General features: G+C 38.3%; 1 protein-coding gene across 1 annotated transcript; it reads right to left on the bottom strand.

Annotated features, from left to right (window-relative positions):
- Window positions 1-6: 6 nt before the first annotated feature.
- On the bottom strand, window positions 7-17,638 carry gabra1 (gamma-aminobutyric acid type A receptor subunit alpha1). The gene is made up of 6 exons (XM_020599771.1): window positions 17,449-17,638; window positions 16,076-16,158; window positions 14,825-14,968; window positions 13,748-13,900; window positions 2,618-2,820; window positions 7-1,905 (listed from the first exon to the last, which is right to left on the bottom strand). The coding sequence occupies exons 1-6, from the start codon at window positions 17,601-17,603 to the stop codon at window positions 1,585-1,587; spliced, it is 1,059 nt and encodes a 352-aa protein (XP_020455427.1). The 5' UTR covers window positions 17,604-17,638; the 3' UTR covers window positions 7-1,584.
- Window positions 17,639-17,644: the final 6 nt, after the last annotated feature.

Raw genomic sequence — 17,644 nt, 5'->3', positions numbered from 1 at the left:
ATCATGTGACAAAAATATATTCATCTTCATCACTATCATAGAACCACAAGACAAGTTCTGTGTGTGAAACACAGCGCTGGCTAAAATAAGATTCCAGTGCCACTTCAATTCAACATCTCCTTTTTCTCTTTGTCTCTTTCTGTCTCTGTCCCTGTCTCTCGCTGTTGCTCACCAACAAGCAGCAACAAATGAGTCCAAACGGGCATGTGATATTGAAGGCAGTGTAGCTGGTACTTTCTGAGTGTTATGTCTCAATTTTCAACGTAAGAAGGGGACACAGTGGGATGGAAAATACAGATGCACCATCAATCAACAAAGTATTAGCCATTACAGCTTCAACTCTGAAATTGGAAAAGGCCCCCTTCCTTCTCTTAGTGATGATAGCTGTACTTTTATAGAAATGGTGGTTTGGCAAATGAGGCCCTATCATAAATAATCAAAATCTCAAGAAACATACAAGCTAAGTAAATAATGAGTGTTTTAATTCTAAAGGTAAAATGAACTCCAGGATTTGAGGTTGGTTTTTTTTTTTTACATTCTTGCTCATAACTAGCCTTTCTCCATTTTCACCACTGATGTTGTTGTTGCTGTTGTTGAAGTCAGTGTGTACACAGTTGAGTAATTGATTTGTAAAAGCAGCTTTGAATGGAACGCTGACTTGGCAAGAAACAGTCACTTAAGCATGAATTGGACCAGTATATACTCTTTTTGTAGAAATGATTCATAACAGAAACAAAAATATATTAAATAAAAAAGTTTACTTTTCCATGTATTCAATAAATATACCCTTTAGTTATACTTTGCAAAGCTTAAACATAATATTGACATCTCTCACACCTGATATTATTTACAATGCTGTGAAAGGAAATTACTATTTTCAATGCTGAGCACGGAGATGATTGAATTTTTGTATTTTTTAAATTAATTTATTTTTTTTATTTTTTGTTCCCTAAATAAATGGTATGTCCACTGAGACATATTTTATTGCTATTGCAGAAACCCTAACATATTTTTAAGGAATGACATAATTAATCTCATAAAACATCTACAGAGAATGGAAGATTTTGACAAAGACTGAGCATAGCATTTTGCTGTCAGTACCAAATAAACTAAGCCACCAGCCAATGTTAACCTGTATTCTGAATAAATAAACATAAATAATAAGATGGCTCGCCCATGCATATACACAAGTGCCTTTTACTGTGTCTGTGATAGCATGTTTAAATAACAGAAAAGAGATAGAAATATGAAAACAAACATAGAAACAAAAGCCCCTTAACAAGTTTGGGCTATGTGCAGTTGTAGAATAGCATTCTCTTGACTATATATCTATAGTAGTATTTTCTTAGTAGAGTCATCCCATACCTGAACAACACCCTTCACAAGTCTGTATTGTTATATTTCTTTTTTTCAATCTATTTTGTTTTTCAAAATCTCCAAAATGTAGGTAAATATAGAAGCAATGCAACAACTTGGAATTCAAACCAGCATGGATACCATATTTGTCTGAAAATAAATCACTTTTTAGGAGGAATAAGAAAATCAAAGAATTGCAGGTATAATTTAAAAGGAATGAATCATGGATTAGTGTGAAGTGATCCCCTGCAATTTGGGCTTCTTATTCAAGTAGGTTGCCCAGTAGACCAAGTTAAAGGTTCCAAAGAGCAGAGGGAAGGCTATTCTGGCAATCCTGTCTATCTTGCTCACACTGTTAAAGGTCTTCTTGGCTTCTGGAGGCTTGGGCTTTGGTTCCTCCTTGGGCTCAGTCGGGGGTGGTGGTGCACTTTTGGCAATAGTGGCCAATCCAGGGTCCCTGGCAATATTGGGGGCGAAGGCTGTAGCAGTGGCAGCTGGGTAAGCTGTAGTGTTGTTCTTCTTGAGGAGAGATTCCTTCTTCTTTTTTTGCTGGTTTGGTTTGTTGGGGAAAGTATTGGGAAGAGTAAGAGGGATAGAGTTCAGGTTATGTATATGATGCTTGTTTAAAGCTACATTATGTACACTATGTTTTGCCCAGTTACTGATGCAATTTGTTTCACTCAGCACCCTGGTGAATATTCAGTAAAACAACTGATGACTATTGCTGATGATAAATATTAATTCCTCACACCTACATATCTCCAAATAAAAACATTACACTCAGCGATCTATGAATTAATATTGGCCTCTAAAACAGCTGGAGATTACAAAGAGCGGTGCTGCTAACTGCAGCACAGAGACAAGAAAACACAAGAAAGCACAGGATGAACACTAAGCTGTTAATGTTCATGTCATGTTACTCAAATTGCATTTTCTATGAGATGAGGTAGCAGAAACAACTAACCATTCTCTGCCTGGCCAAGTTCCCTCAGCAGTTAAGTGCTAGCTGTCCTTGTGCGAACATGAATAACAAAATGAAACAGACGTCTATATGTGTAATTTCTAGATTTTATTTTCAGTGACAAATACTTCTGTTTCCCAGAAACATGGATTTGTCCTTATTCTGAAAGCTGTCATTGTAGTTGTGTACCTAATAAGCCATATTCTGTGAAAGCCTTTTTGTCTGTGTGCCTGTTTTTGTCTATTGTTGCAGTGACTCCTTGGGAGTAAGTGAGTAAATAATTAAAAGGGATTCACATACCTTTTCTGGCACCACACTTTTTCCATCCCAGGCATAACCCCTCTTTGTGAAGTAATTGACTGTAGCAAACTCAATGAGGGCCGAGAAGACAAAGGCATAGCAGACAGCAATGAACCAGTCCATAGCTGTGGCATAAGCCACTTTAGGGAGAGAGTTCCTGGCACTGATACTGAGTGTGGTCATGGTCAGGACAGTGGTCACTCCTGCAAGGAGATACAGAGACAAGATAAGTAGTAAAATCTGATCAAATACCAGATAATGTAGTTGATGTCATGACCTATTTGTGTTCCATAAGTAAGCAGAGTATGTTGATATTCTGAATCAAATAAAGAATGGCTGAAATTCCCTGTAAGCTCATTATGCTGGAGACAACCACCCTCATGAATTTTATGAATTGAAACTACACAGTGTGTTAGTTAACTGAAGTGTATGGTGTGTTGCTTCCTAAGATGAAACAACTAATGAGGCTTGACTGATTTATTTGGTGGATTCCCAAGATCCTCTCGGTTTGCATGGTGGCCCAGGAAAGACTGTCCTGTAAAAAAATGTTTCCATATGTTGTTTGTGCCAGCAGGTTATTACGACCAACACTAAGGTCTTATAGTTAAGTAGCCTCCAGCGATTGTATTAATTATGACATGACAAAATCCACATTAGCGTGAATCTGGGGTGGATGGCTGGGACATAAAATGTTCCCACAGGAGAGCAGTGTTTGCTGCGTGGAACTTATTTTTTATTCATGACCTTTTTACAACCGTAGCTGCATGTTTATTATTGTAATCATGGCAACAGTTGTTTTAACCCAAACTGCTATTTGTATCTAGACCTAACAAAGTAGCTTTTGTGCTTAAACATGATGAAGCCATGACCACATCTACTGTTTGCTGTTTGTCCTAATTGATGACTGAGGATAGTCTTGCTCCCAGATGCCTGGGTAAGCCACTGTAGCTTAAGCTGAGCAAATACAATGCAGATATTAGGCTGCCACCAAGGGTAAGTCCCAGTTCCCTTATCTGACTTTTCCTCAATCCTTGCTCATCTGCCATCTCGAAGGACATCCCAAAGCTCCTGTTCCTGCTTCGAGGAGTGAGGAGGCTGCCTGGAGGAGATATGAGTGAGGGTAAAAGAGATTATCCATCGTGGAAGTCTTTTATGGACCGACACGTCCTTTTATCAGAAATCAGTTGGTAACTGGTCGCTTCAGAGGAAAGGACCTTTCATGTCTCTAAAAACAAGTTTCCTCTCTCCTCACATTTTTTCCTTCAGTCTTTTACTCCCTGCAGATTTATGATGGCATGGCCCACTGACACCTGCTGTACCACCCAGTGGCAGGCCAAAACATCATGTACTGTAAGATGAACTCTTTCCAACACTGTGTAGGAACTGGTAAATTCCATATTCTATATTTGTTAAAATGGAGTCATCTTAAGGAGCCACCATACTGTAGAAGGATATCTTATTGTGCATGACAAGTTATTTTTTTATTCATACATCAAATGAGGATTCACTTTTATTTACATTAATCTATGTGTCTTATAGATGCTTCTATTCATAGAAAAGAAATGTGGAGATTTCCACAGATGGAAGATGCATCTGGCCTCAGAGATACAGTAATGCTGCTGACTAATGGAGGGGAAAAAGACTCCAGTACCAGTAAAAAAGCAGTTATGGTAACATGAATGATGAAAAGTCATATATTAATAGAGATGCATGTTTTTATCTAAAGTGCCTAATTTTAAGGAGAGTATAGTATGTCAATCCTGGAAAATCAAATCACTAAAACTATGTCAGCTACTGAAAGCTGTACTGTAGAGAGAAGGAAAGGAACCGGGTCAGAGCACATCTATTGACATGGTGCTCATCACAGAACACACCAAATAACCTCAGCTCAAGGAGCAAACAATCCACTAATTCATAAAGGGAGCAGAGGAACAGCTGCTTGAACAGCAACTCTAAACTATGCAGTCAGGATCATCACAAAAACATGAGAGAAATGTCTATGTGCAAACATACATATACATACAACACTACACTGAAATACAGAAATAAACACAGAGCACCAGAAATCTGAACTCATGCTTTCTCATGAAAAAAATTATAATTTTGCCTGAATGGTCTTTTTGGAAATTATTCCTTAATTATGAGCAATAAGTGGATGTTTATCATCACCTTTCTTTACTACACAAATAAACAAATAAATATATATACAGTATAAAAACTCAGTTAATCGAGAAACACAAACTAATACAAAGCAGATGATTAAATTTTGATTAAAATATGACAAAATGACATAATCCTATAGAGGGAAGACTACATAACAACTAACATAATACTGAAATAAACGGTCAGATCATTGTTCAATATTTGCAAAGTTTGTGTCAGAGTTCTTCCACCATAGGAACCCACTGAAACGTAACAAAATGTGTAATGCTCTACTCGGTTCTGCATTTGCTTCCACTGCCCTCCGCTTGCTTTGGAGGTGCATTCCGGGAGCTATTTCTTCACACCCCCCAGGAGGTAGTACTAAAACTAAGTTCCAGAAACACAAGGGGGAGGCAGTGGGTGCTCACAGAACGCTCCCCCGTAATTGGTTACTGTAAATGTCAGTGTCTTTACACCTCAACTACTGTCATTACAAACATGGTGTGTAGCACGCAGTGGCTGGTTTAGAGGCAAAATGATCAAGAAGTTAATTTGTTGGTTTAAAGGTAAAGCAGAGACTTCAGTGAGTGGACCACGAGCAAAGTATTGAGGGCGTAACATTCCTGCAAGTCTGTTTTTTGGCTTGTTCAGCGGCTGTTTGATCAACTGCTCATACAGTCTCTGTTACTGGCTGATTTTGAGGAGTGTTGTGTTCCATGACTTGCTCACCCTGTTCAGCTGTGTGTGTGTGTGTGTGTGTGTGCAGAGTACAGCCCAGCCCTTGTCTAAACAGCCTGTGTGGTTATGCTGGGTGACAGTTATGAGAAGCACGGGATGCACTTCTTGGGTGACAGTTATGAGAAGCACGGGATACACTTCTCGTTAGGCTCCAACAGTGGAAACGCAGCGTGTCTAAGCGTACTGATTCTACTCAGTGGTAGGTTATGGGGTCATACCTGTAGTCTGTCTTCTTAAGTAACTATAAACACATTTCAGTCAGTTCCAGTGAAGATCACAGTTCTTCTTTGCCGGCATGTTTTTTGTGTTAGATATTGTTGTGCTGATGAAGATTTTTCTTCATTTCATTAACTCTCCAACCTCTAAACTAACAGTACTGAATGGTGTTTAGTGTGATATGAATTAATATGACTTAATAGCAGCCTTTGTGATGTAGAGACCAATTGTATTGAAATTATTACTTACAAATCTTCAAAAGCAATTCACAAGTTTCATAATGACATCTATCAAAGAAGAGGTGCTGCATGTAAAATAACCATGTTTTTAAGAAATACTCTTCAGTCCAATCAACTCCTTTGACTAACTGCCTAAAGAAAAAGGTGTTTCTGGTGTTTGTATTGGATTACTTGGATGGACTGGATTACTGATGTTCATTATGTTTCCAAATGGAACAACAACTAACTAGGTCAAAGTTATTTATTCTGATTAAGTTATTGTTAAAATGTGTTTCTTTTCATTTCATGTTCTTTTATCAGATAGCCCAGACAGATAATTAGTTTAACTGGATTTTAAAATAACATGCAGGAGGTAATCAGGAGTAATAGCTGCTTCACCATCACATATGTCTGATTGCACTTGGCATAAGCACAACTTGAACAAATTTAAAAAAATAGATTGCTCTATATGAAAGTGGCGATATTCAATTCCAGTTTGATAAAAGGACATAACTAAGCCACCTGCACCATGATGTGCACAGATGGAGAGGAAGAACATGAAGAACAAAGGTAGCCACAGCTAAATGCAGACACTGAGATGTGGAGCACAAAAGCCATTTTTCTGTTATATTAATACTGCTATGTGAGATACAGTAATAGAATCCAGACATGGCCAGATTTTCAGAATTATGTTCATATACAGCTAATTTGTACTAGCTAAATAATGTCTGAGGAAATGTAAAACCATTAATACTATTCTGTGCAGTGGCATCATTTGCTTTATCTCAAAGAATAAAAAATAAATAAATAACACATTCTGCAAAAAACTAAATCAAGTGCTGAAGGTGACAAAATCCAAACAGTAAAGCCTGAAAACACTGTAATGCTGAAAATTGTTGGCATAATTTAATGCTAATGTTTAGTTAACTTTAAGCAATTGGTTTACACTGGGAGAACATGTTTGGTTGGTTGGTTATAATAAATGTCAAACTAACATACAGCTTTATATAATTTTACGTTTGATAGCAGCCTGTAGAGATTCCCAGTGGAGTGCAACTCTAACATCAAGGTGTCTGCGATGAGATGGGTGTCACAACATTCTCCATTAGAGAACAGCCACCACAAAGTGATTTTGGCAAAATCACAAGTACTTACGGCCTCAGCAGGTGCTGGAGCACAAAAGAGTGACACATCACATCCATTATTGAGAACTAAAAGGTTAGATGGATGGAAAGAGGATGAATAAGCATATAAACCAAATACGTGTCAGTGGAGGATTAAGACCTATATGCATATTTAGAGATATGTGGGGTACACTACTAAAAAAGGATGAAAGAAGGGAAAAGAAAGTGGATAGAAAGGTAGGCGGCAATCTGTCAGGTATTTTGTTTGCCAAATCAGTTAATTTTGTGGGGGAGGATGAAAGCAGCGCCACTGGGTATTACACAAAAGCACCTCGATGCTTGGATTCATATATACTTGATTGTGTTTCACAAACTCTGCTGTCATGGAAACAACTCTTCTTCCAACTCCTCCAACATCTTAATACCACGAAAGAACAAGAAACAAAATAAATAACTATATAAAAAGAAACAGTTGCTCATACAATTTGGAATGATGCCTGAATTTGACATTGTGTGTTGGTTGTTTTGTTGCTAGCACACAATGTGTTTGAGGGTTGTTTGTTTGTGCTTATTTGCATGCATGTGCATTTGTACTAACAGGGTGGACAGGTAAGCTTTCCCACCTCTAGGAAGAAGGAATCCCCTTTGTGTCTGTTTAGTGACAGGTCTACTTAGGAATCATTTAGAGCACTAGCAATTTGATTCATTAGAACATGACTCCAGATCTGGTTTTAAATTACTCGATTTGACATGTTGTAACTAATAGACTTGAAGTTTTGAAGGCTGTTAATGAACAAAGTCACTGATCTGGAAAGTTGTAACAGGATTAATAGTGATATAAGTCACTTCTGGTGAGTCCCTTCCACTCAATTTAGCTCAGTGTGTACAAGTACTGGCACTTGTTTTATATAATACATATCTTCAAACAAGGTTTTTATCTCTGTTTGTAGACTCACTTTCAAACACACACATACATTATGATGATAGAAAAAGGTCAAGACATCGAAAAAGATGGTGCAAAAAAAAGATGCATATTGAAAATGAAATGTTCCAGGCAATTAAATTAATAAGCACATTTATTTTAAAAAAAAAAAAAAAAAAAAAAAACTTTTCAGCATAAGGTGCAAAGCACATTTGTATTATTATTGATCTTTCTGACAATACGCAGTATTGTTTACTCTGTTGGCTCAAACTTTAGCACTTGATTGACAGCCTTGAATGACAGGCTTCAGCTAATCTGTCCAATCTCAAGCCAGTGAGTGACACGGACACAGCCAAAAACAATCTCTGGACAGGAGAGTAAACATAAAGAAAAATGGATGCTCTCTCTCTCTCTCTTGCCTATGTACCACAGATCATTTTAGTCACGGATCAGCATGTAGGTGATCATCTGGATCTTTTACTAATGAGTAAATGAGGGGGCCAGTGTTGTAAAGACTGTTGATGAATGAGCATGACTGTTGGGAAGGGACTTGTCAAAGTTTTTATATTCCCTTAAGCAGTCCCAGGAGTGAAGCTGCCTTAGTGGGATGTCTATCAATCTCTCCACTGTGCTGTGGCTACTCATTTATTCATGCCGTATCAATATCTGAAGCCTCAGGGTGGCCTGACACAGAAACACATTATCTTCAGCATCACTATGTCACCTCTGACTTACATAAATGAAGAAATAAACTGAAATGTTGATTGGCAGATGAGTTAAATGACTGTGCCAGAACCACAGCTGTGAGATCTGTGCCACAATCACACACACACACACATACACACATAAAGGCAGTACAGTACATAGTAGCACTTCCTACAGTGTTGTCAGCTAGTAATCATGAATTTATGAGCACCCACTGGCACACAACCATCATGTGCACATATATCGACCCAACACAAGTCATACCCATGTGACATTTGTGTACATACAACATGCAGCCAAACCCCAGTGCAAGCACACAAGGTGTTTTTCCTTAATGAGCACAGACAGTAAACAGTATCAAGAGAGAAACAATAAATACCCAGCCAATTGCTCTCAAAGAGCTGAGAAGGAAGCAAGTTAATCTTCTAAGCGCTGCTGTCCTTGACAACTTAAACACAGAGAGAAAGGGACGAATTAAGACTGAGCACAATATCGGCACCATTAGAGGCAGTTTCCTTTTGGTTTTTATTTGTTCTGCAAACACATAAATTGTCAACAGTCTACCACACCAAACTATCTATAAACTAATCAGCTTCTTAATCGGCACATTGATAAATAAGATAACTCAACCCAATGCTGTGTTTTTAAATTGCCTATTCATCTACAGGGCAGGCTTCAGGAATGAGATGTGCTTTCAATGGCTGCATTTGTTCATGTAAATGGAGTTTGTGTGTGTCAGCTTTAAATGTCTGGGTTGGAAACATAAACCCATTAACATCTGTAAAAAAAAAAACACACATAGTATTAAATAGTTTTTTTTTTTTTTTTTTCTTATCGGTGCACCATTTGATACACTGTTCTGAAAAGAAAACAAACCAAACTGTGAATAGGTGTTTGCAGGAGGAATGACTATAGCCAATAATCCAAGACACACTGCAAAAATCAAATAATTTTTCAAGTAAAAAAAAAAAAAAAGTGAAAACTTTGCCACATAGATTCCTTGACTTCAATTTTTATTTGTATATAAAGCATAAGGTAAAGAAGGGAACAGAAAAAAAAGAATCATTTGTGAAGAATGGCATCTGTCCAGAGATTTGTACTAGATTAGTATCAGCCATGTTCAGGACAGAACACAAAATATTTTTTAAAAAGAATGAATCTTATTAATGAAGAGTGCACAGACTCTTGTTAAACATGGACCTTTTATTATAGTTTTATTAGTCAAAGATTGCTATTTTTCAGATTAATTTGCTTGATTCTTTTTGGGCTTTGGCTAAAAAAGAAATACGATCATATTAAATGTACAAGATTTGTAGTAACTTAGAATTTTAGTAGTATTAACCAGAGGTGTACTCACTCTTACTGTAGGTGCCCTTTTACGTAAATGTTCCTGACAGCTTTATTTCAGGCATTGCAAGACATTTATGAAAAGAGTCACAATGCTTACACATTATTTGGCAGCTCGTGGGCGAGAGGGAGTGGTGTTGCCGCTGGGGAACTGTAAAGCAATGATATGAAAGAAGAACTGTTTTTTGTTCTCTTGCAGGCTTCATTAATGATGAATTTCAAAAGTTATTTTGCCTTTGAAGATTTAATTAATGGCCATAGTGGGTTTGAGTGATGCTTGTCCATGTTTCTCACAGCGAATCCTCATTAGTTTCATTATTTACTGGAGAATTCTGTTGCTTACTTTATCATGTGCACAAGCATTGAAAGATATGAAGCTGAGATTCATTTATTTCTTGTTTGTGCACATTTTGCTGAATAGTGATTCATTCATCCATGCAACTGGCATTAGCAAAAAAAAATACAGGGAGGCGGTGCCGTCTGGTTGTCATTTTGGTTGTGTGGTTTGTTATTTAGACATGGCACAGATAAAATGTGATCATACTGTATACAGATAAAGAGGTACATAATGATTTCTGAAAGGGACCTAAAACTACAGTAAGCCACGTGTAATTTGTGTTTAACAGTGATCAGAATCTGTTTCTGCCAAGCCCTCAGCGGCTTGTTTCACAGCTCTGACATCTGTCTGGCTCACGTCACACTCACTGAATGTTCAAAGCACCATTTACGCACAGCTCTCATAATCAGGAAACACAGCAATATGAAGTCACAAGATGAGACAAATGGAACTTGGCTGCTGAGGCACCTTTCTCCCTGTGCACAGCAAAAATTACAAGCACTGAGACCATAACCTCTGTCTAACATGAACATGCAGTTGCCAGGTAGCTTATTATTATTTAAGCTGCATTTGTATTACTGACCAAGATAAAGACACACTATACACTCGCCAGCCACTTTATCAGGTAAATGTACAATTGTATGCAGTTCACTGCAACATTTCGGCTTTAACATTTGTGTTTATGTGGCTCAAAATGTTTTAGTTTTTGTGAAATTGTCAAATATATAAATTCAGTTATATGTTAAAAGTGGTGTTGTACTGGACCACATTATGTTCAGAGGTGTTCCTAATATTCTGACCCTGTCAAGTACTCTATGTAGCTGGGGAGAACAAAAAATATAGAGACACCTCTAAATATAATTGTATAGGTGAACCTAATCAGTTTGGGCAATAATTTTCAAATATTATACTAGTCATTAAATAATAAAAGTTAAATATTTCATGCGACCTATGGTTTTGTCTTTAAAAACCAAGAGCCACTGTTTTCCCTTGCTTTTACCATAAATTATTTTACTGCAGTGCCAAATACAAGCATCTCCCAGTAACTGTCAAATTGTTCCCAGCAAATATCAAATAGCTTTTTATCTTGAAATGCCCATCCCTAGTACATAATAAAGTGGCTGTATATAAGTGTATATAAGCAATATCAGAGCTTCTGTGACAAGAAAGCTCTGTACCCTTTCATTCAAATAGACATGCACAATGATGATATACTATATAAATCTTTGACTTAAGATAAAAGCCAAAGGATTAAGACAGAGATAAATGATACAGATTGACTGCTGTCTTTTTAATGATCCATTTAGAGCAGTACTGATTTTATAACCTCAGGCTCATTCATTTGCTGTCTCAGATGATGCATATTAATCATATGAATGACCCACCTAGTATACTGGGACACTGCATTGCTCTGTGTTTTCATGAAAGTGTGCACATGTTTCTTCAACTGTGTGTGTGTGCGTGCATGTATGTGTGTGTGTTCACACTGTATGCATTTAATCTCATGAAGCAGAACCAGAAATTATGAGGGACACCCACATACCCTAAATAGTTATCTGAATCTAATCTAGGCCATCCTGATTTCCCTTTGACACGTGACAAGCACTGCAGGTAGAAAGCAATGGCTCTTTCTCTCTCTCTCTCTCTCTCTCTCTCTCTCTCTCTCTCTCTCTCTCTCTCACTCACACACACACACACATAAAAACACCAAAACATTGCAGGGAGAGTAGGAAAACCTGCTGGAGATCGCAGAGCTGCAAACTCTGGTGCCTGTATAATGTTTCTGGGAAAACTTTTAAGGAGTGGTCCAAGGGAGCCACTGACATCCATGAGAACAACGCGAAGAGAGAAATAGAGCTTGAGAGAGAAGAAAGAGTATAGGGTGAGGTAACTCAAGGACATTCTGCTTGCTGCTGTGCTTTGCTGCTACAGAGCATGCTGCAGACTGTCAAGAGCTTTCCTTTTGGGCGGTATTATGTAAGCCTTTAGTGTGACGGACAGACAGATACACACAGACACAGACATACCCAGACACATGTACACAACACACAGAGGCCAATCAGTACACACACACACAATGATGAAAACATCACACAGAGGCACTAACACACACACATGTATTCAGAGCACGTAAATCTAACTTCGCATTGAGACTTGTGTTTGAAATTCTACTGCAGCCATCCACAGCTGATTAAGGCTCTTGTTCACTTCACTGAAGCAGAGACAGAAGAGAATAGAATAGAATAGAAATATTTTATAATAAAATTTGGGCTGAACATGCAGTTGTTCAATCAGTCTTTTTTTTTTACATTTAATATCCTTTAAAGGAACAGTTTGATATTTTGTCCAACTTGCTCATTAGCTTTCTTGGTGAGAGTTAGATGAGAACACTGATGGCCTTCTATCCTCACTATGACCAGTAGAGACCCCCTAAGGTCACTGTGGCCACCAAAGTTTACAAAAAAACATTTTACAGCACTGTGTCCTTTAAAAACTTCTTTATGCACATACCTAACAATTAGATACAAGACGTTAAAGGATAAGGCTGGTCATTTTCGATATTAATAGTATTTTCAGTAATGTCAATACAGAGACTAAAACCAACAATGAATTGCCTCTACTCGTGAATAATGTCTGTCGGTGTGTCAGTCCTGGATTAGCTAGTTCGTGCCATAGACCTCCATTGTTGTTCAAAAATGATTAAAAACACATCAGTAAAACTGTACTGGGTCACCTGTTTCTTCCTTAGCAACCGCCAGACCTGAGCGTGAGTAGCTAGCCGAGTGTAAACAAAGCTGAGAACTCACGCAAATCTTGCTCATGCACAGTTGACTCTCACTCGTATTAACCTCTAGAAATTATGGCTACTTGGAAACTTTGGGGCAGAATAGTCAGGCCAGGTGTTTTGTTATAAATGATGCGTCACCCAGTACAGCAGTGTGTTTCTCTGATGTGATTTTAATTGTTCCTACACAACAGTGGAGATCTATCGCACACACGAACAAGCTAATCCAGGACTGACAGCTGACAGACATTAACCGTGAATATTATATAACTCAAAAATTTTTATAATTTGGCAAATATGTTATGAAAAATTGGTATTTTGAAGTAAAACCACTACTGACTTCACAATGTGACATTAATTATGATACTGAGAGACTGTTTTATGTCCATTCATGGGAGCTTATTTTTATTTCTTTTGTCTGTTTCTAAGCATTTTTAAGCAGCCCAGTATGTTTTATCTCTTGCTCAAACTCACTATAGTTTTGAATGAAGGCCTAATGTTTCATCAACATATCGAGAACAGATTTGAAACCTTCTGGTGATGGGTTCATTTCTCTAGCCACAGATGTTTAGTAGAGTAGGGAGCAGACGACTCACCAAAGACAGTCCTGGCAGGAACAGACTCTCTGTTGAGCCAGAAAGACACTTGAGAGAGGATGACTGTCATGATGCAGGGTAGATATGTCTGGATCACAAAGTAACCAATTTTTCTTTTCAGGTGGAAGTGAGTCGTCATCACAACATACTTGCCTGTGGTCAGCAAATCACACGTTGAAGTCAGAAAGAATTCACAGGTAAACTTTGCATATTTTTGACAGCATTTTCCAAATGGTTTGTTGTGTTTTGACCTTCAGTTTTATTGCCACTAAGATTTATTGGCACAGCTATGGGTGTCATTTGTCAACTACAGTAACTCAATATCCAGACATGACCCATTTCATCAGCGAATTCAAGCCCAACCAGAGAGTCACAAGAGCAACACTAGAGTTTAATCTGGTTATGGCACTATGCTGATTTGGCATTTTCCAGCATCATAAATAACTGGAACAAATACAAATAATGTAACAGAGTGATAATGTGCATTTCTAGATCAACATTGCTTATTCAGTCAAACTTGGTAGATATGGTCAATTGGGACCTTTTTGCTAAAACAAAGCATGGACTGGGGGCTGTTTTCACTGTTACTCTGTGCCTACAGATTGCATCACTGCAAACAGGTCACCCATTTTATGCTGTCACTAATTGTTTTCAGTATCAATGGACCAAAAGGAGGAGCTGAAAAAAGACATAATGGCCAGTAGGGAAATTATTAATCTGGGACGTAGCCTGTCACTGGTAAAGTGACAAACCAATTTCACTGATGGTTGAGATGAACCGATGTAGTTGCCAAAATTTGCAGTTACATATCATTAGTGCATGCAGTGATTGATGAATGATGAACAAAGCAGATTTTTATTTATTTATTTTTTAGTGAATAATGAGAAGGCTTATAGTTTGTAACTGATAATGCACTGATCTTAAATCTTTTGTAGTGGCTTTTACTAAATAATTCAGTATGATCATTTATTACTGTCATATTATTTAATACAAAATGCTAAATGTCCTTTCAAAATATTTATTTATTAAAACAGTGAACTATATAATAACGAGCATATTGTCACCAAAATCACGTACCTGTGCTGGCCACCACCACACCAGAATCCACAGTTTGTCCCATCAGATCATACTGGTTTAATCTGGACCCATCCTCTGCCACCACCACAGACTTGGCAGGCTCCCTAGTCCACACATACACCACCTCTTCTTGAGTGTAGGCATCTGCCAAGTACAAATGGAGTGAACATTTATAAATTATTTTGCCGCTGGTTACCAGGCATCATGTGTAGCTTTGCAGGTCATATTTGTGGCTCTAAGGATGCCAGGTGTAAAAAGACGAATGTGAAATTAGGTCCCCCACTCAAACCCATGAGTTTAGTCTTATTTCACCTCACTTTGTCTCATCTTGTCTTTTCTTATCTTGTCTAGTCTGGGCTCATCTCAGTTATTATCCCTTTGTTTCACCATGTCTGCTGGCCTCATCTCCTCTGTTTTATCTAATCATTTGTATTATCCAAAAATTTACCATTTTTATCATGTGATGTGATATTGTATTTTATCTCATTATGTCATTCAACAAAATGTTATCCCTCAACTTATAAGGAAACAAACAGCAGCCAGAAACTTAAACTAAACAGAAACTTAAAGCATGGCCTTAAAACAGTCAAGTCAGTCTTTTCTTCCCTCCGGCCACCAAAGCTGTCCAAGCTGCAGCGTGGCTCGACCACTGCAGAGGAAAGAATTGCTCGACTGCAGACTGCAGCATAAGGAAGAGAGCTCATCACTGAAATATTTAGGGAGTGAGTTCAATTTAAAGGGGGTTGAGGCTTGGTCCTCTCACTCAAGCTGTGTAGCTGGAATGGCACAGAGACAATGTGACATTCGCTTCTCTGTTTCTCTTTTGCTATACTTTAGCTTTTCTTCTAGCCATTTTTCTTATTCTGGTCTCCTCCCTCCATCACTATATCTCTCATTTCTTCTCAAGGATGATGCAGGGCAGGGGTTGTGCTCAGCAGTGAGCAGCTGGTGTGATGCTCTGGAGACATTACAGAGAATGCTGCCTTAGAAATACATAGGTCTGCGAGTTGCATGCCTGCCAGGGGCCTGCAGGATTGAATGGGGGGAAGAGAGAGGCCTTGGCAGACAGCTCCTCTGGGAGAACAGCTGCTGCCCTACTGTCATCACTTATCAGGGACTAGTTGTGCTGGGGTTGTGCTTCCAGTTGGATGAGGTAATGATGACTTATGAGAGAAGCATGTATGTGTGTTATGTTTATGAGCATTTGTGTGCATGTATGTAAGGGTGTGTGTGAGTGGAGGAGCCACTTACAGCTGCCAAACTTCAGTGGACAAGCATGGGCATCCATAGGGAAGTCTTCCAGGTGCATGGGACATTCTGCTCTTACTGTAAGCCTAGAGAGATTCACACAAACACAGACAGTGAATTAGAAAAAAAAAGCAGTAAGGAAAAGCATAGCAGGAGGCAAAGCCAGGAAGAATGGTAACAGTGCTGGTGGAGGGACAAGGAAGAGGACTGGAAGAATTGAGGCACAAGAGTGACAGTTCAGTAGAGTAAGGTACCAGGAGTATGTGTTGTACCCTTTTGTTTTATCATCTGTCTCTCAGCACCAAACCTTGTCAAACTGCAGCTACTTCTACCCAAACCAACAGAAAATCTCCAGTTTCTGGAGCTGTGGGGTTCTATTTCCTGACAGTTTGTTGAAAAACAGCATGTCAGGCCACGTGTGATACAGTAATCTCTCATCCATCCTTTATTTTGCTCATTTGTGGCAGCAGTATAGGCTCTTCCTCTACCCCCCTCCTGCTAGTAAACATGCTACAGTTTAGGATCCTTGTTTTAAACATCTCAGATTAGTATCACTCTGTGGTCTGCATCAATGTTTGCATTGTTTTGTTGACCCAACATCTGCTAAAGGCTGTCATGAAAACCTATGTGACACACTAACCTTATAAATGGCTCATCATTTTATCTATAAAGAATTTTCAAAAAATACATGTATATAAATACAAATAGAAAATTGGTACTGTAGTTAATTGTCTCTGTGTAAAAGAAATAATATTTCTAACATTTTAAAGTGCAGTATTAGGTGCATTCACAAATAAACAGGGTATAAATAATGTATGATGATGCAATGCTTCTGAGAAAAGTCCAACACAACTGATCTCACTAACTAGTATTGTCTGTGTAGCTAAACTCACGTAAGTTATTCCTTTGTACCACAGACCTCCATTGTTTTCTGAAAATGAGTTGACATGTTCCTCCATTACCATGAAAATGGACACTGTATTATACATATAACGTTCTTGTTTACCTACTAGTGCACCTAATGTGTTAATCAGCAGCCGAAAACAGTCCTAAACCAATGCAGTATTTACTTCAGTTTGAGTAATATTTGCAAAACCTGCATTGCCCACCTGCCTTAGGAAGTTGCTGAGTCTTGAAACATATATTTGTGCCCCGTTATAAACTATTTTTGTCTTCAGTTGGAGTTTATTCAGAACATTACATCACCATATTCAGTTAAATTACTCTATAGTCAGCATGCCCTCCTTCCTCCTCAGCAAATAAATGCGCAATGATATTAAAATACCACAAAGCCTCAGCTTTTCCTGCCAGGTCAAAGACAGTTTAGCCTCTTGTTTATAGTATAGCGAGTAGTGTAGTAGAAGATGTCAGCATACCTCATGGTATAAAGTAGCGTGCCTTCCTCTTTAATTCGCAGCAGCTTGTTTGGCATGGTCATGTTGTGAGCCACTGACTTCTTGCCGTTGTGGAAGAAGGTATCAGGGGTCCAGATCTTGCTGGCCATCAGGTTGTTGAGACGCAGCACAGCCATTGGGCCTTTGAACTTTAATCTTTCATCCCTCCAGCTCTGTC

The sequence above is a fragment of the Monopterus albus genome, unplaced genomic scaffold, assembly GCF_001952655.1.
Source record: "Monopterus albus unplaced genomic scaffold, M_albus_1.0 scaffold42.1, whole genome shotgun sequence".
NCBI classification, from domain to species: Eukaryota; Metazoa; Chordata; class Actinopteri; order Synbranchiformes; family Synbranchidae; genus Monopterus; species Monopterus albus.
The sequence above is the reverse complement of the archived record's forward strand: the minus strand, read 5'-3'. Positions and strand labels throughout refer to the sequence as shown.